This window comes from Callionymus lyra, chromosome 6 (assembly GCF_982586985.1).
Source record: "Callionymus lyra chromosome 6, fCalLyr1.hap1.1, whole genome shotgun sequence".
NCBI lineage: Eukaryota > Metazoa > Chordata > Actinopteri > Syngnathiformes > Callionymidae > Callionymus > Callionymus lyra.
In genome coordinates, this window is record NC_141823.1 from 33,139,054 (window position 1) to 33,165,666 (window position 26,613).

General features: G+C 39.8%; 1 protein-coding gene across 3 annotated transcripts; it reads left to right on the forward strand.

Moving 5' to 3' along the window:
- Positions 1-253: 253 nt before the first annotated feature.
- On the forward strand, positions 254-24,797 carry nedd4a (NEDD4 E3 ubiquitin protein ligase a). 3 transcript variants are annotated; one of them, XM_087792849.1, is made up of 30 exons: positions 254-324; positions 395-461; positions 1,116-1,189; positions 2,766-2,844; positions 2,935-2,973; positions 4,811-4,864; positions 14,800-14,850; positions 15,118-15,179; positions 15,252-15,360; positions 15,767-15,930; positions 16,027-16,138; positions 16,550-16,714; positions 16,797-16,880; positions 17,023-17,142; positions 17,246-17,467; positions 17,811-17,888; positions 18,767-18,821; positions 18,883-18,941; positions 19,008-19,073; positions 19,158-19,387; positions 20,762-20,883; positions 20,970-21,040; positions 21,283-21,378; positions 21,462-21,535; positions 21,611-21,671; positions 21,739-21,798; positions 21,867-21,974; positions 22,055-22,151; positions 22,270-22,342; positions 23,036-24,797. In XM_087792849.1, exons 2-30 carry the CDS (start codon positions 417-419, stop codon positions 23,136-23,138), a joined length of 2,733 nt encoding a protein of 910 aa, XP_087648975.1. In that variant the 5' UTR covers positions 254-324; positions 395-416; the 3' UTR covers positions 23,139-24,797. The 3 variants fall into 3 exon arrangements, with proteins under 3 accessions (XP_087648975.1, XP_087648974.1, XP_087648976.1); XM_087792848.1 differs by having other exon boundaries at positions 294-461; XM_087792850.1 differs by lacking the exons at positions 254-324; positions 395-461; positions 1,116-1,189; ... (1 more) ...; positions 2,935-2,973; positions 4,811-4,864 and adding an exon at positions 7,812-9,368.
- Positions 24,798-26,613: the final 1,816 nt, after the last annotated feature.

A 26,613-nucleotide genomic window follows, 5' to 3' on the forward strand; every position in this document is an offset into this window, starting at 1 on the left:
AAGGGCGGAGTGTCTAGAATTGACACTGGTTGGATCACATCAACCCTGCTGTGTTTAAACAATAAGGGTCAACTAAAGATCTTGATTTATCTAAATGATATAAAGTGTATGATTGACAATCCTTTCAAATATTGACGTTCCTAGAAGGAAGTAATACGTGTTTGTACCGTGTACTAACATACAATTTACGGTAAGTAAGTATCGACGCACGAGCAACAGAGGGTAGGAGGAGCAGGAAGAGGAGGATGAACAGAGAACGAGGAAAGAGTCACGTCCACTGGTGAGACTCGTCTGTCGTTACCACAGTAAACAACACCAGAGAAGGTAGTTACACACAGGCGCGCGTTTGACTGTCGACACAACAGCTGCGACCTGCTTATTGTCGCTCTTTTAGGAACCGGAGGCTTGTGGAAATAATGGCGGCAGTTTCGCCACAAATCCGAGGAGTTCAGACAGACGAGGTAAACTTTATTTTCATGATAAAAGGAGTCGTTCATGTGAGCAGGGCGCTAGCCATCAGGCTAATTGTGTGACGCTAACTGTTGCTTAACTGCCGCAAACTGGAATCTCAAGGGAACTAGCTAGTTAGCCTGCTAACATTACTTTCGTAACCAACAGGTTATTACCAGGTCGAAACAAAGCAGTTTGATTCTAACTTTCTTTTTTAAAGTAAAACTTGTTTTTATGATTTTAACAATTCAACACGCTATCCTGTTGGCTCATTCTTGTTTATTTCTTGGCGATTGTTTTTTCCTTCACTGACAGACGCTGAAAATGGAAGTTATTCGGACCCATGTACAAGTTAACAGACTTAACTCCTAAAATGGTTAATAGCAAATAATCCTTCACAGTCGAGAAAGCAGGATGGCGACTTTACTCAGCTGTTACTGGATGTGACATCATGACGTTTTCCCTGAACATATCAGGAGGCTGACAATAAAACGTATTCAAACAGTATTAATCCTGTCATTAAAGCTTATTTTCACCCGCAGCTTAACATTATTAAAAATTTTATTTGTGATGGTGAATTGTGATATCCTGATCTCTTGATCTGATCAATGATAATACAAATTTAAGTAGTAATTCTAATATTTTTTGTCATTTGTATCTTTTAGGAAGATTCCAGGATACTAAAAGTGAAGGTGATTGCTGGAATTGGGTTGGCAAAAAAGGATATACTTGGCGCCAGGTAAGTCAGTTAACCACATTATTGACTATTTTATTTGTTTACAATTAATTCAAATTATGAACTAATGATGATGTACGTTGTTGTAAATACCTACATTTTAGTGAAAAAATGTTACTATAGTTTCAAGAGTCTCTTTAGTATTTAATTTAGTTGATACTGACTGTTTTTAATCCGTTATCAAAGAGGGTATTGCACAACGTAGTAAGAGTCATGACAGTGATTTTCCAGCTCCACCTCCATCTGGGATATGTGTCATTTGGTTGTATTTGTTCATGTGGATTAAGTTAAACATTAAAATCTTGATCAGATAGCTTAATGTTGTTTTATAAGGGCTGGATCAAAACTAAATGTGCACAGCATTAGAAGATAAGAAGATGGCAAATCTAAATTACACAATGTACATGAAAAGGAATTTTAAGAATGAAACACATGTGGTTAAAATTAAAGCAGATATTTGAATTCTCTACACTAAGGGTCATCAACCTTTCTAAAACTTTGAGCTTGCATGTTTGATTGATTCTTATAAAATAACTCTGTCGTCACTTTATCTTTATTTTCATTTTATAGATGCTCATCTATAAAACATCAGCTGAAACTCACTCACCCTCGGCATTATAGGTTCATCTTATCTTAGGTTGTTCTCCAACACTGTTATGTAAATAGTTAGACCACATTTAATCCAGACTGACTCCAAACCTTATATCATTTTATAATAACACTGCAGACAGTTCACCACTTATTTTATAGATGCTGATTATTCACATAGATCGTGTTAATGAATGTTCAATGCGTTTTCAACCATTTAAATTGTGCTCTTATTTAATGAAAATGGAATCTATCATCTGTGTTGCTGTTTGCTGGCTCGAAAAACAATTTCTCAAAGGAGACCTCTAGAGGGATCAATACTGTTTTATCTATCTATCTAAATACAAATAAAATTTAATATTATATAAAGATTTATTAAAAAAATGTTGTAAGGTTTTAACAAATTAGAATAAAATAAAGTGCCAGTATAGATGAGACCATCAGATATTACAAAGTGAACATATTTTACACCCAAAGATCGAAATGAAATACTTTTTCATTAGATGGTCATTTAAAAACACATTATGTGAACAGGCTTGTGGGGTACCTGCAAAAGGTTCCTGCTGCTATAAGGTAAAGGTAAGGTAAAACTTTATTGATCCCTCAGGAGGTCTCCTTCGGGAAATTGTTTATCTAATATGTCTATATAATCTATATGGTGACTACATGCACTCTTTTAATAACACACATTGATATATTTATTCATTTATGTTACCCTCTACTACAGTCGTGTCTGTCAACCTAATGTCGAGGGCTATTCTGCAGTCATGAGTTTTAAATGTCCTAAATTGCCACTAAACACAATCGATTCCAGTCATTGAATCATCAAACATTAAGCTCCTGAACTCATTATGTTAATGTTTATTAGCACTGCTTGATTTATGGCTTAGTCAGTCCCCACAGTTACATCAGCAGCAGAGATTTCTTTCTTGTACAGCCTTACATCCATGTCTTTTACCGACCATAACTATTTTTTTCTCTACCAACCCAGTGACCCATACACAAAACTTTCCCTTTATGATCCTTCCAATGGAGAAATTGGCAGTGTTCAGACAAAGACAATTAAAAAGGTAAAAACACCCTCCCATGTCTCTTTTTGACTCTTTTCCTTGTTTTGGTTTTATTTTTTAATTGTCTTTTTTCCCTGATGAATCCTGTAGACATTGGATCCTAAATGGAATGAAAACTTTCTTTTCAGGGTGAGTAAATATGTTATTGTTAGTTATTACCTTTTACCACCATTAATAACCCATGTTTGAGTGTGTAAACCTGAGTGACAAAAAATTAAGATATAATAGAGTATTGCATTAAGCCTTATTGTGAGAGCAGTAATAGATGTTATTAAATTAAATATTTTGAGGCGTAAAAAGGAAAGTGACAAAAAAAGAAGATTAAATCTTGACTTGAAAAAAAAAGAGTAAAGGTTTAAAAAAGGCGAAAGCAGATGGCATCTGGTGAGGCAGCAAAGAGAATGAATAAAATGTTGGAAAAAGACGCCACCGGCATTCAAGTCTCAAGTTTTGAATTTTGACATAAAATATTTTACATTTAACTGTAAATTTATTATTTAAGATGGTTAAAACAAGTTACATTTACAATATTTTCTAGTTTAGTGTAGTGTAGGTATTATTGGTTTAATCTATTCTCTATGTGTTTAAAAGGAAAAGTGTTAATTTCTTGACTACCAATTATTTGCCCTGATATAGGCATACAATAAAAACTAGATGTCAGCTGAGAACAGAGACAAGTGTTTACTTCTCCAAGGCTTCTCTTCTTCCTAAAGTGGTGATGATATCTGATACTCACTTAACCTCAGCCTTATAGGTTGAGCTTCTTATAAACAGTAGGAGGAAACTTTGATTTTAGTTGCTCAGGCTAACAATGTCCAGCAAACAATAGCTCATGACAGAGACTATTACCAATTTCTGTCGCCACACTGTTATGTAAAAGGTTAGGTTACATTTAATCCAGACTGACTCCAAATATAATATAATGGCGACAAGGCCCGTTAATTGATTTGACATTGTTAGGAAGTTGTCTATGAGATTAGCTCATCTGTATTTAAAATCTGACTGACATCCAAAACTCAGACCTTATCTTATGTAACCAGATGCATCCTAAATGTTTATAAGAAAAGATGACACAAAGGTGAACTGATAACCTTTCCCGTTACACAACGAAACAATGAGCATTCTTTTACAGTGAGAAGGACCTTTGAGTCCAAATTTCATTCATGATAATGTCAACGGCAAAGCAGCTGCATGAAGATATATATAAATATATATGTTTGTCTGTGTTGTAAGTCTTTTTGTAATGACAAAGCATCTTTGCTTGGCTCCCGCAGACAATTTTTTGTCGCAATTATCTGTGATCCACTTACCTACTGACAGCAGGCTTGTGCAGGCGGATGCATTTATGCTATTTGGAGGAAATTGAATTATGTATTACCCAATGGAATCATTTCAGAGTTGGAACTCTTGTAATCATCATTAAGAAATATATCTATTCTACTTTGTTCTAATATAACATTTGTTGTAATATAACATTTTCTGTAAAATATATTGTGTATTTCACTGTATTTGAAAGTTTACTAAAACTGTTAAAGTGTAATAAGAGGTTTCAATCGAGCTGTGTGTCCTTTAAGACTTTACTTTTACAAGTTTATCATTTAATAAACACAAATAATAATGATAATTGCACTGAAACTTTTGTAGTGTTCCATTTTGGATGAATAAATTGAAATCCTGTGTTTCCTCCGCAATGTTTGTGTGGAAGAGGGTTTGTTGGCAGGTCCACACTGAAGTGCAGTCTGTTATCAGTTAATTCTTAACCATTATTATCTAAAAACGTCAGGGGCCAAACCAAGGAGGCATTGGACATTTATACAGAAACTCCACCTCACATGTGTAGTGTCTGCTGGAGACGAAGTCAAATCTTCTAAAAAAGAATGCTTGTGTGAGGCCGTTCAGTTACCACAGAGATAACAATATGGACGGGTTAAAGACATACATTGCTTAATGTGTTTGTATTTTCAAGGTTCATCCCCAAAAACATCGTCTTCTCTTGGAAGTTTTTGATGAAAACAGATTGGTAAGTAGTTTTATTTTTTACATGAGCTGGCAGTTCATGTTGTTTTTATTATTGACTAATGAATCAAGCCATTTTTGTTTATAAATAACTTATCATGCTTGCTAAAATTGAGCGGTACCAAAATAGGAAAATGCAAACATGTGATCAGGAAATCAACCAAAAAGTCAGCATAAACAAAATAGACTTTTTACACAATTAAAAGGTGAAAATAAGGTGAAAAAAGTATTATTTTCAAAGGAAGTTGATCAGAACAAGGAATCAGCATATATACATGTAATAATGTAGTAATGTATGTATTCATGTTTTGTCATTCTAAATGGTTTAATTTCGTTGGTTGTGTTGACCAGCGATGCATAGACCTTTATTTTGCCATTACAATATGGTATTATTGGAAAAACTTTACACGCTTTTATTCAGAGCTGTAAATATGGGCAAATCTGGTCACTCCAAAGATCCTGTAATGCGTGTCACTTACACCTGCGGGCCATGTAGGTCTACTTGCAGAAGGCAAAGCGAGAGACATAAACATTGGCTAATCCAGTTCCATTCATTCAATTACTACAGAAATTTTGAATTGACAGGCATTCAGATACATGTGTTTTTAAAAAGATTCAGTGATGTTTAGAATGAATGGTGTCCTAGCTTCATTGCAACATACTATATTAAGGCTGTTGTCTGTTGTGCAATGGTCAGTAGCTATCAAAGCCGCAATCCAACGTAAGAATTATTGCAAGCCGAGGCTAACTGTTCATTTGTGGATCTAAGGCTGACTCGTAATATCAGATCAAATGCATACTAACAGATAAATACTATAGCATGAGTCCAGTTTCTGTATGCTCATCTAATCAGTAGAAATGGTAGTATTGTGAAGAAGAACCACTACATTATCAACTTCATTATTGACTTGTAATTATTTTAATAAAAAAGATACAGATGAGTTCAGAAGATATTGACATCACCAGCTGTCATTGAATTACAGTCATGTGATAATATGGGTTTGGAAACATTGAGTCCAACCCGCACACCGACTAACTTGAGATAATGAGTCAGGTTGGTGATTAGCTTTGTGTTTCGACAGGTGTTATTTTTATTAGGTGTGTGCAGCAGCATTGTCATGTTTAATACATGTCAACAAACAAGGTTGGGAGGTCAGTCACGACTCAGAATATGTATTCAACTTACTGAATCGTAATGGTAATTCGAATAATTAGTTGTAGTATGTAGAAGTAATAAACCACTCAACCAAGAGGAGGTGTTTTTGTAATGTGGCCATCTGAACGGGATTTTATATTTTATATTAACTGGTCAAATCACTATGGTTATTACCTCTGAGAAGTTTTTGTATGTCTCTCTGTTAAAATAAAATACTTTGCTGAACGTATCCAAAAATGTTGATAATGGGATAGGATTTGGATGATTACCTACATTTTAGTAGCGTTCTGGAGTTTTATCCTGATTAAGGAGTTTTGAAGTGTTCCTTTGAGTGTGGTGATAGAATCGAGAATGTTATCAAGGTAACGTTACTGAGTGGCATACTGGCAAGACTCTTACAACACCTTCTCTCCTGGGGGGTCGTTTAATGTCCTGGCAAACACAGTTCTTGTTGTTGACCATCCCACCATCAATATTAGTTTAGCTGACTCTGCATATTTCTTATGATAATCAATATTTTCTTAAAAATATTTTCTTGAAAATGTAGGCCAGATTCATTTTCCGATTTTCCCCAAGTCTATATAACTTCTTTCTGTGTTTTGTTGGTAAGCATAGTTAATGATATACATGTTAATTCTAAACGTGAAATGAAATGTAACATATATATATTTTTTTATATGTCAATTAAAGTTCTTCTGCACAAAATTCCTTCAGTCACATATCTGCATAAACGGTGGGGGCTTTGGCTGTCACCCCAGTTGATCACTTGAGCCTGTGAAGACATTTAAATGCCAACATGCCAAGGGCTGTGATCTAATATCTGAGGGCATGTATCTAATATCTTAACAAGGCTTGTGTAGTAATATAAACAAACAGGTCCACTTTTTTACTGAAAAGTTTAAACATTAGTTAAAAGCAGTGGACAATGTGGTTAGTCTGGTGATTAACAGTCCTTCCCTCAGTCAAGTTATGTAACTACACCCTTATGTCACTTTTGAATGCACTCATACAGGTTGTTTATAGAGTTGTTGATTAACTTTTATCACAGTCCATACATTAATTATAAACATATTTATGTGTTGAAATTACCTTTTCTATTATGTTTTTTTTTAAGAATCTGTCCCTTTCATGTTTTGTTGTTGTTTTGTTACTTTCATAGAAAAACTGATTTGGTTGCCAAGCAACACCCTGAAATAGGTCACCTCAGTTCACAATAGGCTGCGATTAAAAAATAGGACCGTCAACAGCTGTGGCAAGGAAATCAGACCAGCTCTGAATGTTACATGAGGTGTCGTGTGACAGGTGTAGTGCTGAGGCCGACACAAGTTTGTTGTCTACCAGCTTCTGTGAAAAAAAGATAAAAGATAGATTTGTTAGCTTGATATTTGCCTTTTTTCACATATTCAGTATATATATGACGTTATGCTCCTTGTTTAAAATATTTCAAACATAAATATTATCTATTTAATTCATAGTTGCTGCTAATTTCATGTCTTTCTGAGTTAACACTTAATGCTAGAATAATAATTTCCTGTCATTTCAGAGCAAGGGTTAAAAATATTTTGGGGGGCAAGAGCTGCAGTAACATAAGAAGCGAGGCTCAGTCAGGAAGTTGACTCTTGAATCTTGACCAGAGCTTAAACACTGAATTACGAAAAAAAGGAGATACCCAGGCGAATTAATACTAATCTTGATTGATTGATTGATTGTCAGAACTGAGCATAGTGAGCAGAGAAGTGATATTTCTGATCAACAACAGAATCACAACAATTTAGTGTAAGTGATTATATTCCGTAAACAGACCTGGCTTTTGCATTGCTCTGGTTTCAAAGGTCATCTGCTTGGGTCATGTCATGTCTCCAAACAGAACCACTGACCTCCTCTGACTAATAGCTGAGATCAGCCTGAGAAGGAATGTAGGATGTCACTGGAGCTATTTTGGCAATGTCCTGACGCTAATGATTGTGAATCACAGAGCACAGCACAGGGCAGTTGCTTCGCTGCTCTTTTTTCCTACCAACGTGTTTTGTCATGCAGCACTTGCCAGCACCGCAGGGATTAGAGAGTTAAACGAATGGCACACCGACTCCGTTTGCATTTTGCGTCAAGGAGAAGCAACACGGATCCTCTGTCAGAAACTCTCAGCAGCGCCCGCGAGGAGAGTGGAGTCTGTAGCCCCTCCGAGAGTCCGGCACACAATGCTCTCCACCTAAAGCTGACACCACTGTCGCCCGAAAATGGAAACCTACATTGCTACTCTTCAGTTTTCATTCCAAAGGTTTACAAAGGAGGATGTTACAGGAAAAGTTTTCTTCAGATTTCTCTTCAGCCCCGCAGCACTGTAGAGCTGGATGTTACTACAGTAGATGGGGACCCTGGAAGTAGCGAAGGGGGTCCAGTTGGTGGCCTTGATGCTGGAGGCACATGCAACAGCAGTATGGCAAGCGATGCTGGGTACTGTAGCAGCAACAGCATCTTTGAACCAGAGGCTCCAGATAAACATAGGACCATCCAAGAGAGGAACGGCTGTTGCAGAAGGTCCAGAGTGCCTTTAAGACGGTGTTCCTCCCTGGTTATATTTCCAAAGAGTCCCTGCTGCACTCCACCTTCTTCACCTGTTAGTCCAGTAGCTCTTCCACTTCTGCAAGTTTCACAGCAGTCAGCATTTCAGAATTCTCCAGCTAAATCCTTACACGAGGAAGAGGGGGCAACTTGCAAAGCCTCTGACTACTCCACGGGAACTGGCCACCTATCTTCGAAAAGAAACTGTGCTATGGAATCTCGGGACATAAAGCACATGGTGCAATTCAATATTCCTATGCAGGACGAACCAAAGTGTAAAATGGACAATGGGATTAATGCTAGTGAAAAGTCTTCTATTAAGGACAAATCTAATCGGCACTCAAGCAGCTTGTTGCTGCACTTTGCAAACCAAAGACCACTTGCAGCTGGAGCTATGAATATGGAATACCCTAAAGTAACAGACCAAGTTGTGAAGCCTGAAGTCAAGCATGACCACTGCAAAAAACTATTCAGGAGTACTTCAGCCTGTTTATTCTCATCTGTGAGACCATCTGAAAATATCAGCAATCCTCAAGGAAAAGGTCTGGAGAGACCTGAAGATAAATACTGTCACCGCGCCATTCAAAGAAGTTTTTCCTTGGAAGTACCTTACCCAAACACTGGAATTTCATGTCACGTTTCTAATCCAAAACCTGGGGGACCTTGCTCTCCTCATGTCCATATTCATCTGTCTCCCTGCAGTCCAGTTAAGAAACCTAGTTTAATAACGGATACAAATAAAGACTCTAAAGATAGCAAGGCAGTAATAAATGTTCCTCAGAACAACAAGGTGAGTTTTGTTAGACCATGCTAAAGTGATTTTTCCATGTGTCTATCCTTCTTTTTATCCATTAGTGTTGTCTGATAATTTGATCACTTTATAAACGTTGATTTCAAGCCTTTTTGATATAAATTGACGACACAAGAGAAATCTTTTCCCCAGCTGTGTCTTGAAACAGAAGAGCTTCATAAGCTACAGTCACTTACTGAGAAATCGGGCTCTTAACAAGCTCATGGGAAACAGTTCAGTGGTGTGTAGTTCCAGTGAGGATTACATTACTGTAAGAGATTATCTTTGGTGCTTAAGGTTTACTGGCCTGAAGAATTTTAAGCATATTGTTATATTTTTCAGATAGTTTTTCTTTCTGTTATTCTAATAGTGCCATGAGTAATCTACTTAAGTATTTACCCCGACTAAATTTAGTGTTTGGAAAAACAGTGCCCCTTGCTGATATAAATAAAGTGCCTCTGAAATATTCCCCCTGACTCCAGAAAGTCTGGTGGTCCAGAGCACTGCCTAGCCCCACATATTCAAATTTAACAGTGTTATACTTGAGCAGTGCACAGTCCTGCAAACCATTTGTGGATATGCTGTGTGTGTATGTATGCAGGTTTGTTGACGTTTGTGATGGAACTATAATGTCATGTTTTCAAGACTCAGGACTGATGTGTGTTCCCTTCAGTGCGGGTCCCCCTGCTTGGCTGTGTTTTCGAAGTATCATATGTCAGTGTGCCCCATCGCATTTAGATTAAGTTTAGAAAAACTCCCCTGTACAGTTAACCCAACTGTTTCGGACTATTTCAATCTGCTTTGCTTATCTAGATTTGAAACTGTTAATGATTAAAATAACCCATCTGCTGCTCACAGTGGCTTAAAGTGTAACACACCTTTGTTGACATTTTGGTCATATTTTTCTAAGGAACAACATGGTTGTAAAAAGCCAGAAGACAAGGATAAATGTTTCAGCTTTTGTGTGAAGCTATCTCTTATGTAGTATTGCCTGAGTACTACAGAATTTACAGACTGCATGACTCTTGACGAAGTTGTATTTAAACCTAAATATGTCCGAACATCAACTTTAAAAGCTGCTGGAATTGACTGGCAACTTGTACTCTGTCATCTCTGCGTTTTCGTAGGATTTCATTGTTGCTGTGAAGAATGTATGGAATTATTTTATTTAAACACATTTTATTCAACTGTAAACCATAACAGAATTTTGGTAAACGTGTAAATAGACAGACAGACAGACAGACAGACAGACAGACAGACAGACAGACAGACAGACAGACAGACAGACAGACCACTGACATCACGTCTGACACTGTAGTGTGCAGTACAGGAGCACCTCTTCACCATATATACTTCAGACTTCTGTTACAACTCCGAGTCCGAGTCTCGTCCAGAAGTATGCTGACGACACTGCCATTGAGTATATAAATGGTTTAAAAGCCCCCCTTCCCCCCATCCACAAAAAAACTTTTGTCATATTGTATATATTGCTGTACAATATCCATACACTATCGTGAACAAAAATATCGCTGTATTGATATTTTTAACACCCCTAGCTAGGTGGTTACAAATGTCTCCATTGACAACTGTAAGAAAGATAAACCCCAATTGTATCTGATATTCTTATCAGCCATCCCTCATGACCCTAATGATTCAAGTTGAGTTAATAAACATTGTGCACCACTAAGTTGATGAGAATAAATACATGTTGGTGCTTACATTTAAATACAAAACTAATTGTTGCTTATCTAACCTACATAATTCAGAAAAGGATAATATCCTTCTGAGTTCAAAATTATATAATAAGATAATATTATTTGTAAATAGGTAATGTGTACTATTTTTGTAACAGTTGATTGCTTATTGTTCTGCTGTGGACGATACCAAGTTTGTAATTCAAATGTATTTCCAGTAAGCTGCTGCAGTGTTTGTGTGAGGTCAGAGGCTGTCTGAGCCACAGTTTAACAAATTCCTCTCCAAGTGATAACATGTGGTTTTTTGGAAATCACTCATCGCTTCGACAAATCTCATTTACACTCTCCTCTTAGTAGAACAATGAATCCCAAACTATTGCAAAACAGGAAAATAGCCAGAAGGAAGGAAACTAAATAGCTATTCCAGACCTTTGTACTCACTTTACCACATTCTACACTTGTTTTATTACCCATTATTCTTTGAGATCACATTTTTGCTTTAGTACTGACTGTTTGGTAACACTTGCTATGAAGGTTGTGCATATAATACATTATTTATCATGGTATGGAACAGAGAAACCCAGGCGCAGAGGTAATTTGCAGAGACTTGGTTTAATTCAGTGGGGAAGGCAGAGGCTGGGGCCAGCACCGATAAGGCGACAGAACTCGGCCCAGAACTGGGAAGAAAACTGGGGGCCCCGATCCGAGACAATGTCCCTCGGGAGGCCGTGCAGGCGGAAAACGTGGTTCAGGACCGCTTCAGCAGTCTCTCTGGTGCCGGGAAGCTTGGGTAGGGGAACGAAGTGTGCCATCTTTGAGAAGCGGTCGACGATGGTGAGGACAGTAGTCATGCCCTCGGACGGTGGAAACCCGGTGACAAAGTCCATGGAGATGTGGGACCATGGTCGGTCGGGCACCGGCAGGTGCTGGAGCTTTCTCGTGGGTCGAGCAGTAGACGGCACAGATGGGACACGCCGCCAAGTACTCACACACGTCCCGCTGCAGACCAGGCCACCAGAACCGCCGCCGGATGAGAGTCAGGGTGCGTTGCTGCCCCGGGTGATAAGACCACCTGGCTGAATGAATGTTTACAGAGAGGTTCAGGCACAAACAGGCGGTTAGTGGGGCAGGAGGCCGGAGGAGGATTCTGCCGCAAGGCCCTCCTGACCCTCTCCTCAACCTCCCAGACCAGGGACCCGACCACCAAGTCGGAAGGCAGCACAGTCTCAGGGGTTTGATCCGAGTTCAGCGAGTCATACATCCGAGACAGGGCGTCGGCCTTAACGTTCTTGATACCAGGCCGGAAGGTAACAAGGACAAGCAAAAAACAAGGACCAGCGGGACTGGCAAGGTCTCAGGCGTCGTGCAGTGCGTATATATTCCAAGTTCTTGTGATCTGTCCATACCACAAAAGGGTTCTCCGCTCCCTCCAGCCAGTGACGCCACTCCTCCAAGGCGCCCTTGATTGCCAGCGGCTCCTTATCTCCCACATCATAGTTCCTCTCCGCCTGGTTCAGTTTGCGGGGGAAGAATGCACAGGGGTGGACCTTACTGTCTGTGCTAGAGTGTTGGGAGAGGATGGCCCCGACCCCCGTGCTAGAAGTGTCCACCTCAACCAGGAACTGCTGGTGGGGATCAGGCTGGCAGGGAATCGGGGCAGAGGTGAACCGTTCCTTCAGTTCCCGGAAGGCTCCCTCGGCGGCCGGGCTCCAGTGGAAAGGCTGCGAGTCAGAGGTCAGGACACAGAGGGGAGAACAGATAGAACTAAAATTTCGAATGAATCTCTGGTAAAAGTTCGCAAAACCTAAAAACTGTTGGAGTGCCTTTCGAGTATTGGGAGGGGGCAAGTCAGCGACTGCCTGAACCTTAGCCGGGTCCATGGCTAAGTGGTGGAAGGTACCGGAGAGACGCTAGACCTAATGGGATAGCAGAAAGTAGAGGGGGTTAGACACTTCTGACTGCAAGCCTTTCCCCACCCGACCACCGAGAGAGGGGACCACTGGATGTGAGGCTCATGGTGCTGGAGCCAGGGGAACCCCAAGATGATGGGATGCAGCTCCTCAGTGTGTCCATCAGGGAACAAGAGTCTAATTGGGTGTGTGGAGTGGGTCACCCGGTTCAGGAGGTGGCCGTTAAAGGCCTGAACTTGGAGGGGGACCGGGAGAGGCTGAAGTGGAATGTGGAGGGATCTGACTAGCTCCATGGAAATTAAGTTACCATCGGCCCCAGAGTCAATGAAGGCCTGGACCGGGGAGACCCTCCCAGCAGCCTCCAGGGAAATGGTGATGGTGGGGCGTGAGGGATTGGTGGACGTGCTGGTTTGGCTTACCCCGACTCTCTTCAGGGGTGAGCCTTGCCCTTTTAGCGGGCACGTTGCTGCAAGGTGTCCATCACCGCCACAGTAGAGGCAGAGCCCCTCATCCTTTCGGCGACTCTTCTCCTGGTCTATGAGGCGTGCGCGTCCGAGCTGCATAGGCTCCTCCTGCGCCGGCGGGAACTCCTGGCGGGGAACTGAGGGGCGGAAGGGAAACTGCTGCGGGCAATGGAGAGGAGGTGGAGACGACCGGCTGCGCGCCTCCTCGTTGCGCAGCTTCGTCTCGATCCAGGTGACCATGGGGATGACCGCGTCTAGCCCCTCCGGGAGCTCGAGGGGAATGAGCATGGTCCGTAGGCGCGGGGAGAGACCCTCGAGGAAGACTCGGGTGAGGACGGGCCCCTCCCAGCGACACTCTGCAGCCAGCGTGCAGAACCGGATAGTTTAGTCAATCACGTGCTGGGACCCTTGGCGGGGACGCAGAAGGGCAGAAGCCGCTTCCTCTCCCGGAATGATGCGCTGGAAGGTCCGCTGAAACGCGGTGGTGAACAGCTCCGCTGAGTCGCAGAGGGGCGACCGGTTCCGCTACTCCGCCGTGGCCCACTCTGCCGCCCGCCCTCTCAGCAGCGAGATGATGTGAGCCACTCTGGAGCGCTCGTTGGGAAAGGCAGTGGAGTTCAGCTCGAAGTGGAGACTGCACATGGTTAGGAGCCCTTAAACTGTGTTTAAAAGAATCAAATAAAGTCGCACATTAGAGTTAGTGTATTTATACCTAACCTGAAGTTCTCAGACGTATAGATAATGTTTAGTTTCGGAAATAATGAAAATGACCATAATGACTTTAAGAGTTTGTTGTTGGGTCGCTAAGACTCTCACGACTTACTAAGACCTGACTATTTAAATTGATACCTTTGAATTAGCATGGATCTAGCAGAAAGACCAGTCAGTTCAACACATGGTTTTTTAACCAACATTCTTTTGTAATGTGTTTTATTTTCCCCCAACACCATACAGGTATTTCATTATTATAAGCAATGTCTCCCGAATTTACTGTGAACAGTATACATGTTTTCACGGACATGCCCTGGTCGGGTTAATTGTGTTTTTTAATGACCAATTAGAGTCACAGGAAGTGGCACAATGATTTCATAATAAAGATATATCAAGGTTTAAAGGTTTTCATTTTATATTTCCAATCAGTTACAAACCATATATTTCTTTTTGCAAACTAACCTGTATGATTGTGAATTGTGATGACAGGTTTCTCCCCATATTAACATTGGGATTTACCTGAAAAAAATATGAAAAGAAAATGTATTAAGGCAAATTATGCAATAGTGTCCTAAAATGGTATTTTGTAACGTAGGATGACAACAAATATGATCTGTACATTTCTTGACTCAATCCTTCTTAATTTTTTTAGACACGTGATGACTTTCTGGGTCAGGTGGATGTCCCTTTAAATCAGATACCGGTAAGTGTATTTTGTTTTACTGAGGCACTTACAGTAGAATCACTCTCATGCATTACCCTTGGCCTCCTCTGTCTGTTCCACATCATTTCTACAGTTATGGAAACATACCTCACCTTGTTTATAATACACTCTTTGTTTGTTTTATGATAATACCAAACTCTCCTATGTTTTGGTCAGTGTTTAAAGTGTGCCAGGGACTCATTAACAGTGTGATCATTCTGTTCCTTAGTAGCAGCTTTCTGACTGTTTTATTACTTTTTGTATCAGACAGAAAATCCAAATGCAGAAAGACCATACACATTCAAGGATTTTCTGCTTCACCCACGAAGGTTTTCATGATTCTATATCTTACTAACATTATTGCCAAATATCAAATTCATCTTTTAAATTTGCTTGTACAGCCACAAATCCAGGGTCAAAGGTCATCTGCGTCTTAAAATGACCTACCTGCCAAAAAACTCTGCAGAAGGCTCAGAGGAGGAAACTGCAGAGCCGACTGAGGAACCGGATGTAAGTCAGACTTCCTTCTGCTGTGTAATAATGAGAGAAAAGATACAGGAAGTGACCTAGTGAGAATTGGTTGAAGGCCTCCATTGCTCTGATGTGTGATCATTTCATGATGCAACAAGAAGGAAACATTTAAGACGAACTACAATTGTATTTGTATTTGTCCTAGGTGAGTAAAATATGTTTATTGTCATTAACTAGTTCCTGACATGTTAGTGACTTTGGTGTCTATCCACTTGTTGATGTGTTGCTAAAATGTCTCATTGTCTGAGAGAAAAAAAATGTATCTTAGTTTTACCAAATGCTAAAATATTGGTTGTGCTCGAGAAACTAAACCAATGAGTCCTGTTTAGTTTGTTTTCCTTTGTTGCTTTTACCCCATTTATGCTTTTTCTTTATGTCTTTTTAGTCAAGCTGGGATTTTCTGGAGAACCAGGATATGTCTGGTCCAAGACAAAGTCAGCTATTACCGGCTCTGCCCCCTGGCTGGGAGGAGCGTCAAGACAACCTGGGACGGACATATTATGTCCACCATGAAAGCAGAACAACGCAGTGGCAACAGCCAACAATGCAGTAAAGAAAACTTCCTCTCATTTTTGGCTAGGGTTTTTCCTTTCAAAGCCATTGTTGTGTAAGATTCCAACAATTCTTTTCATGCTTTCCTAACAGAGACAGCGATGCAAGTGGGCAGCGACAACAAAGCACTAACCATGATAGTGGTTTCATCACTCGCAGACAGATCTCAGATCATGATGAAAACACCACAGGAGAGTCACCTGAGGTATTTAATGCATTTATTTTTTACAATGTCATACAGAGGTTAATTGATAACTTGAAATCAGACGTGTTCAAAGTCCGATCCCAGGGGTTTGCTGTCCTTGATTAGATACGGGAGCTGCTTAGCAAATCTTCATTTCTTTTTTTGTATGTGTTTTAAACTTAAACCTTATTTATTTTACTTATTTTTATTATTCTTTTTTGGTTATTATTGTTTCAGTAAACCTTATTTGAATTTGATATTATACTATTACTACTACTAAGGATTTTTGTCAGTCACAAACGATCTTTATTGTATTATAAAAACACGTTTTTGCAACTTTACATCAAGTCAATAACTATTTTGACCAATAAAAACCCTCCCATAGCTGTCAGTTTCCAGTGCTTTATTAGTGTCCTGTGTTTTATCTTCTAGAGCTGGGAGATTATTACAGAGGACGAGTCCACCTTGTTCCAGACTAATAATCAGCCCATATCACCTCCCTCTCAACTACCTGCGGATTCTCACTCATTTAGTGATGACTTTGGAAATATGCACGTAACAAGGGCCTTAGCAGGCGAGCGGCGCAGCTCCCAGATGGTGAGTTATCGTCTTGATTTTTGTGTTGCCTATAAACCTTTGAAGTGTATGTGGTTTACTGGCATTTCCCTTTCTGCTTCAGGATCATGCTAGTAATTCAAGGTATTCCAGACGAAGAGGAAGTGCTCCGACTTCAACTGGGGAGGAACTTCCTGCAAATGCAGTGGTTAGTATGATCATGTGAAACCCCTTTGAAATAGGTTTCAGAGGTAGTTGCAACAGTATGATTCAGAATGCTATATGAACAAATGTAAATAATGCTGTATTTATCAGCATCTGGACGATTGATTGATTTTGTCATTTAATAGCTTCTTCCAACTTCCGCCGGGCTGCCTCCAGGCTGGGAGGAGAAGCGGGACAGTAAAGGAAGGCGCTACTTTATCAACCACAATACCCAAACCACAACCTGGACACGGCCTGTCAGTCAGGTGATGACTTGTCTCTTGTACTTGTCCTTGAGAACTACATAATGTCTACAATCTTGAGGCAAGTGTAGTGTTAACTTTTAAACTCTTCTTCTTTCGGTGACAGAGATCATCAGATTCAGCTACAGCACCAGTACAAACCAGCAACAGCACACCCCTCAGTCCAGCACCCTCCTTTGACTCTAGTTCTCAGGATCCATCCCCTCAGCCGACACCAAGCCCTGAGGCCCAATTTGAATCTGGCTTCTTGCCTGCTGGCTGGGAGGTCCGCAGTGCTCCGAACGGAAGGCCGTTCTTCATTGACCACAATACCAAAACAACTACATGGGTAAGAATGTGAAAGGTTTAATCTTGGAGATGTACAAAATCTTAATTTGAGGTGACTGCAACAAGTCTCTTCTGCATCTTACATGTCATATATTTGCATCTGTCGTCTTAATGTAGCTGATTCCAAAATATCTAGTCATGGTAGATAAAACAGTCTTATTTTGTTTCAGCCTCCTTCTCAGTAATCTGACCAGTAGAATAGATATGAATTTAGTTTCATGTGTTGTTGCATAATTTTCTTCAAACCTTTAACAACAAGAGTGATGTTGATATCAAAATATGTATCATCAGCCTCTGAAATATTTCTACGTTTTAATTATATACAATGCCTATTGTTTTTGCAGGAAGATCCCAGACTAAAGATTCCTGTTCAGATGAGGAGGAGACCGTCTCTGGACCCGTCAGATCTTGGTCCGATGCCGGTGAGTCCATCAAAGCTCTTAATTTAGGTCAGCTACTATAGCTGTTCTATGTTATTAGTTGAGCTTATAATAAAAAGGTCAAAGGCAGGACACACCTTAGATCTCCAGGTTTGTGGTATTATTAAAAGAATGATTCAAAATACCTCATTTGAATTTGAAAGTTCACACTTTTTTGGTTAGCTGTTTTTTGTTTTAGTCATTAGTGGACAAGATTGAAATCATATGATGTCTGCACATCACACAAGGTGGGAAGTAATAATCTTCTGAGATTCCACTCATCATTACACATAATACAGGCTGAACTAGCTTGTTGTATGTTTTGCTTAATGTTTTATTATTTATTTAAGATTCAGATGATTGAACAAAGACAGTTTAAAATCAGATTGCTGGTGATTTTTGACATTGAATATTGTCTCTTATTAGTACTTAGTCAATTGTTTTCCTGTAAACAAGTCGTCAACTAGCTGTTATGGACAGTAGTTGTTTTTTTTTACTAAATTAGTAGTAGAATGATTTTGGTGATGTATAGAAGATGGGGTTTTTTTGTTTGTTTTTTTATTTCATTGTATAGCTTTTCATGTAAACTTTTTAAATTATTTAACTTATTGATAGAATTTTGGATTGGGAGTAACTCAGTGTCCTGGGCAGATCTCTCTAAGTGCTTACTGCTTTAAAGGCTTTATTGTCTTAATAAGAAAATTGAGGCTAAACTTGCTGAGTTAGCAGGAAGAAAGAGGATATGTAAAACCACCAAGTAGACTAAAAAAGTCTAACAACTGTAGTTGTAGGGTCCAGACACGGTACTGTTATAACAACTTGGTGTGAGATGTAACTATTGTTACTGAAAAAAATATATATTGCTGCTTTTCTCTCCTCAGGCTGGCTGGGAGGAAAGGATCCACAGTGATGGAAGGATATTTTACATCGACCACAGTGCGTAAAAAAATTAAAAATGGATATAAAATCAAATATAATCAAATCTCTCTTTTTACAGACACCAGGACCACACAATGGGATGATCCAAGACTACAGAGCTCAGCTATAACTGGACCTGTGAGTCCAGAGATATGTAGAGTTCAATTCAACTACTGAATGCTTCTCTTGTACTTTCCTTCACAGGCAGTGCCCTATTCCAGAGATTACAAGCAAAAGTACGACTACTTCCGCAAAAAGTTGAAGAAACCAGTGAGTCTCTATTCTGTCTATGCATGGAGGCGTCGATTTAATTATGTAATGAGCGTTAATCTGCTTTGCTGTGATCTCCTTCAGGCTGATATTCCAAACCGTTTTGAGATGAAGCTGAGGCGGAATGCAGTGCTAGAAGACTCGTACCGACGCATCCTCTCTGTCAAGAGGCCAGACCTCCTGAAGGCACGACTGTGGGTGGAGTTTGAGGGAGAAAAGGGTTTGGACTATGGAGGTGTTGCCCGGGAGTGGTTCTTCCTGATGTCCAAGGAGATGTTTAACCCCTACTACGGACTATTTGAATATTCTGCCACGTAAGTAAAATGCATGCATAGTTATTTCCGACAGTGTTTAGGGTGCAGTTAACATTTGATTGGTACAGTTTTAACCTCAAAATAGAAGAGGTGGCTAAATAACGATGACCCAAATGTGTGGGTGCGCAGAGTACTAACTTCATGGTATAAAGTACAGTGGTCCCTCGCTATAACGCGGATAACCTATCGCGGCCTCGCTATTTCGCAGATTTTTTTAAGGTTAACTTTCCATGCTTTTTTTACAGCGTACAGTATGAATGTGCATTGTGTTTGGCTTCCTGATTGGCTAAGGGAGAAACAGATTTCTTGTTAGAACGAGAAAGAAATGTAAATGGAAATAGAAAACCTGAACAGTGATTCGAGGGATTGATGGTCTCCTTAGCGTCGGTCGACACACGCTTGTTGGTGGTCTCAGAATAGTTATCTAGAAATGGAAGCACTTAAATGTTTGATTTAAGAACATTACATGCCTTGATGAAGTTAATATCACGATCCAACCCGGTGCATCGTTTGCGCTGAAACACACTTCAATAGGAGTTCTAAATATCTTCCATTAAAAAAAGTAAGAACGGTGATTATGACAGACGTCTTACTCTTGGGATTTTCTTCATTTTAAATGTGTCACAGGATGATCATCTGTCTACGATTGGACATAGATTTTGACTTTATGAACGGAAACTTCTCAGGTTCATCGACTTCCGCATTCCAGCATCAGCCAATAAACTCAGCTGTTCAAACTCCACTCCTATATTAAATAGAACGTTGAACGTTCTTTTTACAGAGACGCTGGATTTTCACGTCTGCGGGTCCAGAGCTGACTTGGACCAGCGTGTGTGTAGAGTGTTGATCGTGCATCTGGTTATTGTTGATTGATGCTGGACTCATCATTTTGGGTTGATCGTGAACCTTTATTACAGTATGAACATGTTTAAATAAGAGAGAACTGTGAGAAAAAGTCAATGCCTGTCTGAGAGAAGTGTATAAAAGTGTGTGGTTAGGGGTTTTACGGCCTTTAAACATGTATGATAATTGTAAAAAGTAAAGCTGATTACTTTGCTGATTTTGTTTGTTGATTTGATTTTGTTATTAGGCTGGCAGAAGATATTCTGATCATGCTGGTGTTGATGAAGATGATGATGATTGTGATGGTGATGAGGATAATAATCATGGTGATGATGACTTGATCTCAGAAACTAATGTCATTCGTTGTGAGTAGAATAACAATAAAGAATCCTTGACGGAAAAGAAGTAGTTTAACAAAGAGTGAAGAAAAATATCTGTTTTAAAGTCATGTAATTGCCTAAGAAATGTGCATAAAGGCTGTAATGTTGTAAATTCAATACAGAATTAACCCTTTAAACTATTTTTCTTCAGGGACAATTACACACTGCAGATAAACCCCAACTCAGGTTTGTGTAACGAGGACCATCTCTCCTACTTCAAGTTCATCGGCCGTGTGGCAGGCATGGCGGTGTTCCATGGCAAACTACTGGATGGTGAGTGTTTTTCAGTCTCATGGCTTTCTATAAGAAGTGATGAACATAATGGCCAGAAGTCTTACACTCTGTTTGACTTGTCAAAGCTTTCTTCATAAGACCTTTCTACAAGATGATGCTGCAGAAGCCCATCGTGCTGCTGGACATGGAGTCAGTGGTGAGTTCCAGTCTTTCACACAAATATCTTACAATTCTGTATTTTAAATATGCCAAAAGATATGTTTAATTGATTGAAATGGGTTTATTTAGTTTTGAAGGAATTGGATCATTTAATTTAAAGGAGTCTCTAGTTGCAACATTCAGTTTGATCATATGAAGCTTCAGTGAAACAGTTTGGATTACATGACTCAACTTCATGTGATGTGACAAGTAGATGAGTCATTTTGCTCCTCTTCTCAGGACAGTGAATATTTCAACTCATTGATGTGGATTTTGGAGAACGACCCGACAGATCTGGATCTGATGTTCACAATCGATGAGGAGCTCTTCGGGCAGGTATGAACCACATATGTTGCCTCTGAGAACGTCTTGTTGCAACAGACCCGTAACACGTCTGCTTTTCATGAATCCCTGGTCAGACTCACCAGCACGAACTGACTCCTGGAGGCTCTGACATCGTTGTGACCAACGAAAACAAGAATGAATACATTGAGTAAGCAACAGAGCTCCTCTGTCAAGTCCACTGTATTCCACTTTTGTTGTGTTGATCTTATCGTGTACTCCACAGTCTGGTGATGCAGTGGAGATTTGTCAACCGGATCCAGAAGCAGATGACTGCTTTTAAGGAGGTAATCATGGTTTCACTTTCCTGCTGTATGTAATGTTCGATAAGTGTTTGACTCTTGTGCTGTTTAGGGATTCTTTGAATTGATACCACTAGACCTGATCAAGATCTTCGATGAGAACGAGCTGGAGGTGAGAGAGGACTCGTTCTAGAAAGTAACAAAGAACGTGTTCATGTGTTAATCACTTTTCCATCATAGCTGCTCATGTGTGGACTGGGGGATGTGGACGTGAATGACTGGAGAGAAAACACCAAGTACAAGAACAGCTATTGTGCCAACCATATGGTAATCCAATGGTTCTGGAAAGTAAGTTTACTTTCCTCAGCTCAGTTGTGGACCAAAGTGTCATTTGAGCACCAGATATTTATTCTTCCTGTGTACCTCAGACCGTGCTGCTGATGGACGCCGAGAAGAGAATCCGCCTTCTGCAGTTTGTAACAGGAACTTCTCGTGTCCCTATGAATGGCTTTGCTGAACTCTATGGTATGAAAAGTTTGTCTGAAGGACAAGCATAGAGAAAGTTCTCCTCAGCCCATCAAACACGCATATGTTTCTGAAGTCACTGACAGTTGCATATGTTTGTGTGGTTGTTATTTTTCAGGGTCTAATGGACCACAGCTGTTCACCATAGAGCAGTGGGGAACACGTGACAAGCTGCCTCGAGCTCACACATGGTGAGACAACAGCCAAGTCACTAAAAGAACTGTTTGAATATGAAGCCCCCATTTTATGTTGAGTAATTTGTGTGCCCTGGTTCTGTAGTATTGCCTTGTAGTATATCCTTCAACATTAGATTAGGCTGTCATCAGCATATGCTCAACTAGCTAGCACTAACTTCCAGATGACAACCTTGTTTGTGATAATCAACCTAAAGTTATGCTCTTCATGGGTTCTAAAACAATTGGAAGCGAAAAAACTTTAAGGGTAATACAAAAGACAAGGACAGCAGGACAAATGTGCAGGAAAAAACATCCAAATACTTCCATACTGCTTGTCTCTAATGGCCCTCTTGTATTAAAGCCCTGATATGAGAAATTATTTTGAAAATTTGCAAGCTTGGTGAGATTAACCCTGAACAATTTCTTATAAAGCGGTGGCAATATTAAAATATTCAAACTTAGCTGAAGGTATTTAATGACTATATTTTGTAGTTATTATAGGAAATATAAATACATATATATAAAAATGTAAAATATATATTTCAACAATAACAGGAACAGGTAGATGGCGGCCTCTAGTGGATGGATTATATACTAACACGAGACATTCAACGTCTCAAATATTGCAAACAAGAAAGGATGTATTTAAAATTATAATAACAACATCTTTCGTCATCAATGTTAACATGTCTGATTGTGTCTTTAAAGCTTCAATCGGCTGGACCTTCCTCCGTATGAGTCATTTGAGGAGCTGAGGGAGAAACTTCACATTGCCATTGAGAACGCTCAAGGCTTCGACGGGGTGGACTAGCATGTGTGCAGCACACAGCTGAACCTAAAACATTCTGGCCTCTCGCCCTGAAACCAAGACTCTGAGGAGAAGACGGGCTGGCTGTGAGGCAAATGAAGGACGCTTCTTCTTGACCCGATCTTCTTATCACACCTTGACAGTCGGTGTCAGATAACTTCACAACCCGTTTACAAATGAGATTATTGTTTCTTTTATACAGTTTCATATCTAAAGGAAGGTTTTCTTCTGTTAAATCACTTAACCTTTGTAGCTGTCATCATAAGCATCTTGTAAATAGAGTAGTCAAACCATATCTGGGTTGTGATGTGAAGTAATTTTAGGAGTTCTAAGTGATCGATTTTGCTTCTTTGGGATGTGGATAACTTGTTAATGGACCAGTGAGGTTTTGCAGTTGAAGCCACAAAATTCTAGAAAGTCTTTGTAGAGGCAGCCAGAGGGGAACCACAAGGCTCAGTTTGACAAGGCCCCTTATATTGACACACACACATCAGACATATTGTCTCAAAGGTTTTTACTGTAACATGAAATGTGCCAAGTAATGAAAAAGTGTTCTTCTGTCGCCGTGAGCATCTGCGGAGCATCTCTCTCCGTGATACAGTTTGAAAGAGCAGCATTGATTGTAGGAGAGCACGTTATCTTTTGCATGGCCCTTAGTGAGTCGTGATATCTGAACCTATGTACCTAAAGCTTGTAACTTGGATTGTGCTGGACATCATATTAAATGTTAAAGTAGGAGTTCAAATATAACCGTGCCTCTCTACCAGTCAAGATATGCTCAATTGAAAACCTGGATTTATCTGTGGGGATTCTTAATGATTCACCTCCGTTTAGATGCACATACTGACTCAATATTACTCTTCAAGTCAATCAGAAATATTGTGGATCACAATATGACAACATCATGGCTGGAATATTGTCCACTGTCACTCAGAGAAGAGTCTTCTTGCAGTGTTCAATGAGTTTATACTGTAAGTGTAAAAGCTTTTCTTTGTCCTCAAATACTCTTGATTGCACATTTTACTTAACTCAAGATTATCTTATGGTGAGAGCCAACAGGTGAACTGGCCTGCACACAGTCCTGAGCGATTTTCTTCTACCCGACACTGGTGTTTTCCGCAGTGCTCTGTTTTTAAGAGTACTGTTTAGATATGTACAGATGACCTCTGTCTGTAAAGACAAACTTGTGATACTTTTTTTTCTCTTTGTTTTCCTGTGTTTACGCTGCCTGCCATGTTTACAGGTTGTGGACAGCAGATGTGGTGGGCTGGTTCAGTTTTATACTAATGTTTTTATAAAGTGAAGCACTTTGTTTATTTCAACAAGTCTTATCTCTAAATCTCATTTTGTTTGTAATGTTTACATGTGAACATTGCTGATGAAAAATACACTCTCACTCTCTCCTGTAATCCATGTTAAAACTAAGGCCTTCTCTGTCGTGTATCGGGTAATTTATCTCCACTTTGAAGTCTCCTGTGAATGATTTACTGTCTGTTGAAGTTATATCAAAATATACATGTTTTGTTACCTTTAAATATTCAAGCCTATAAGTGCATTACATTTATGAAACATATTACAAATGTAAAAAGGTTGTTATGATATGGTATTGAATCATATCAATTGGAGGAGGATGGAATGATCAATTGAATAAAAAATACAAAACAAAGCAAAACAAATCCTTTTTTTGCATTTATATTTGTGTAGTTCAGATGTTTCATGTTGCTGTTAATCGTAGTATTAGCTATGTTTAACATATCCATTCATCCACACACGGATAGTTGTGAAGTACTAGATGTTAAGATTTTTAGATGATAATCTTGGGGCAAGTGAAAAGTCACCTAATCGGTCACAGTTGTGTAGTCAAAGATAAATAAAAAAAGCATTTTCAATTTGGATACAATTCAACCAAGTCCTAAACTTTTCATATCTGTGTTGCTTATCAATGTGTAGTTTGGGGATGTAAACAAGAGTGCTCCCCGGCAGTGCATTGATTCGGTGGTCAGAAGCTTTTGTGTGCTCCAACAAAGCCCTCAACATCCCCCAAACGTGGCAGAAGCCCCTCCCTTTATCCAAGAGGGGTCAGGTCACACACCATTCAGACTGGCCTTTTGGACAACACCCGGGTCAGCTGGGAGGGGGGTTGTTCTGAGAGAGGAAGGCAGCCAATGGCCGGACTACCCCTCAACTGCATTCATAACCTGATAATAACTTATTCCATTGATCTGCCCTCTGAGCTTGACCCGGGTTCACCAAAAGGCCCAAAATCAGTCCACCCACAACCTGTGCTGCATTGACAGGTGTTGACTCTGAATAGTCGATTGATTCAACACCCAGTGGGACAGAGCTCCTGACCGTGGATGAGAACACGACACACTTTCCCACATTTTGTAAGAAAGACCATTTTGACCAACCGTGGCTGCAGGGAGCAGCATTGTGACTCACAGTTCAAAATCATTTTCACTCAGACATTTACAGAGCTGGATTCAATTTCTTTAATAGCTGACTATAGACTAATTGTCTTTTCTCCATAGGATACAGCATCATCTAATCATCATTGTCCTCTTGTTTCTGTAACAAGCAGGTTCTTCTTTGTCGATGATTACAATCAGGATTATTTTAGGTTGAGTTTACATTAAATGTATTCAAGCTAGGGAAAGGCACTGTGAGTAAACACACCATCGTTCCTGGATTACCACTTTCTCCTCTTGGATTTAACAGCTGGACCTTGAGCCTGAATCTGAATAAAAAGGTTCACATGGGAGGAGGGGGGTCTTGATCTCTGGGCACAATAAGTGATGGCCATTGGATCAATACTGACATTGACACAGCAGCTGTCCTGTTCCTATTGATGCTTCCTGGTAATTGAACACACTTTTAAAGTACAAGCTCATTTCCATTTCAGCTTTGGTCCGCACAACAGTCCAGTTGGCGTGTGATACTGAAGGCTCGTGCCTTGTCGATAAGAAAATGTATTATACAAAAAAAGTGTTCTTAAGAATAAAGCCAGGCAATAATAATTCTGTTTTTAACCGGATTTTGTAACACATTTTGGCAAACACTACCCCAATATGTATTTATTCACAGAGGCAGAAACATTTATAAATACATAATTGTATTAATATTATTTGAAGCAATAACAATCAAATCCACCATTTGTTACTGTTAACTCAAATCATTGGGACATCGTCTTTTTTCTTAAAATATCCTCCGTTTATATTGATATGTTTATATTTCGTGTGGGTTGGGCTGGATGTAGTGTTTGATGGATGAGCAGAAAAAAATGGAATAAAAAAATGACAAACAATAGTACTGTTGGACATGAGACAGATACTATAATGTGCAGATGAATTGGAAAGTTTGAACAAAAACTAAACGGAGGCAACGAGCGAAAAGTGTGGAATTATCTCAGATAAATATGCCATTCCTCGCTTTTACCGCTAGATGTCGTTGCTGTGCGGACGGAGGTTGATGACATGAC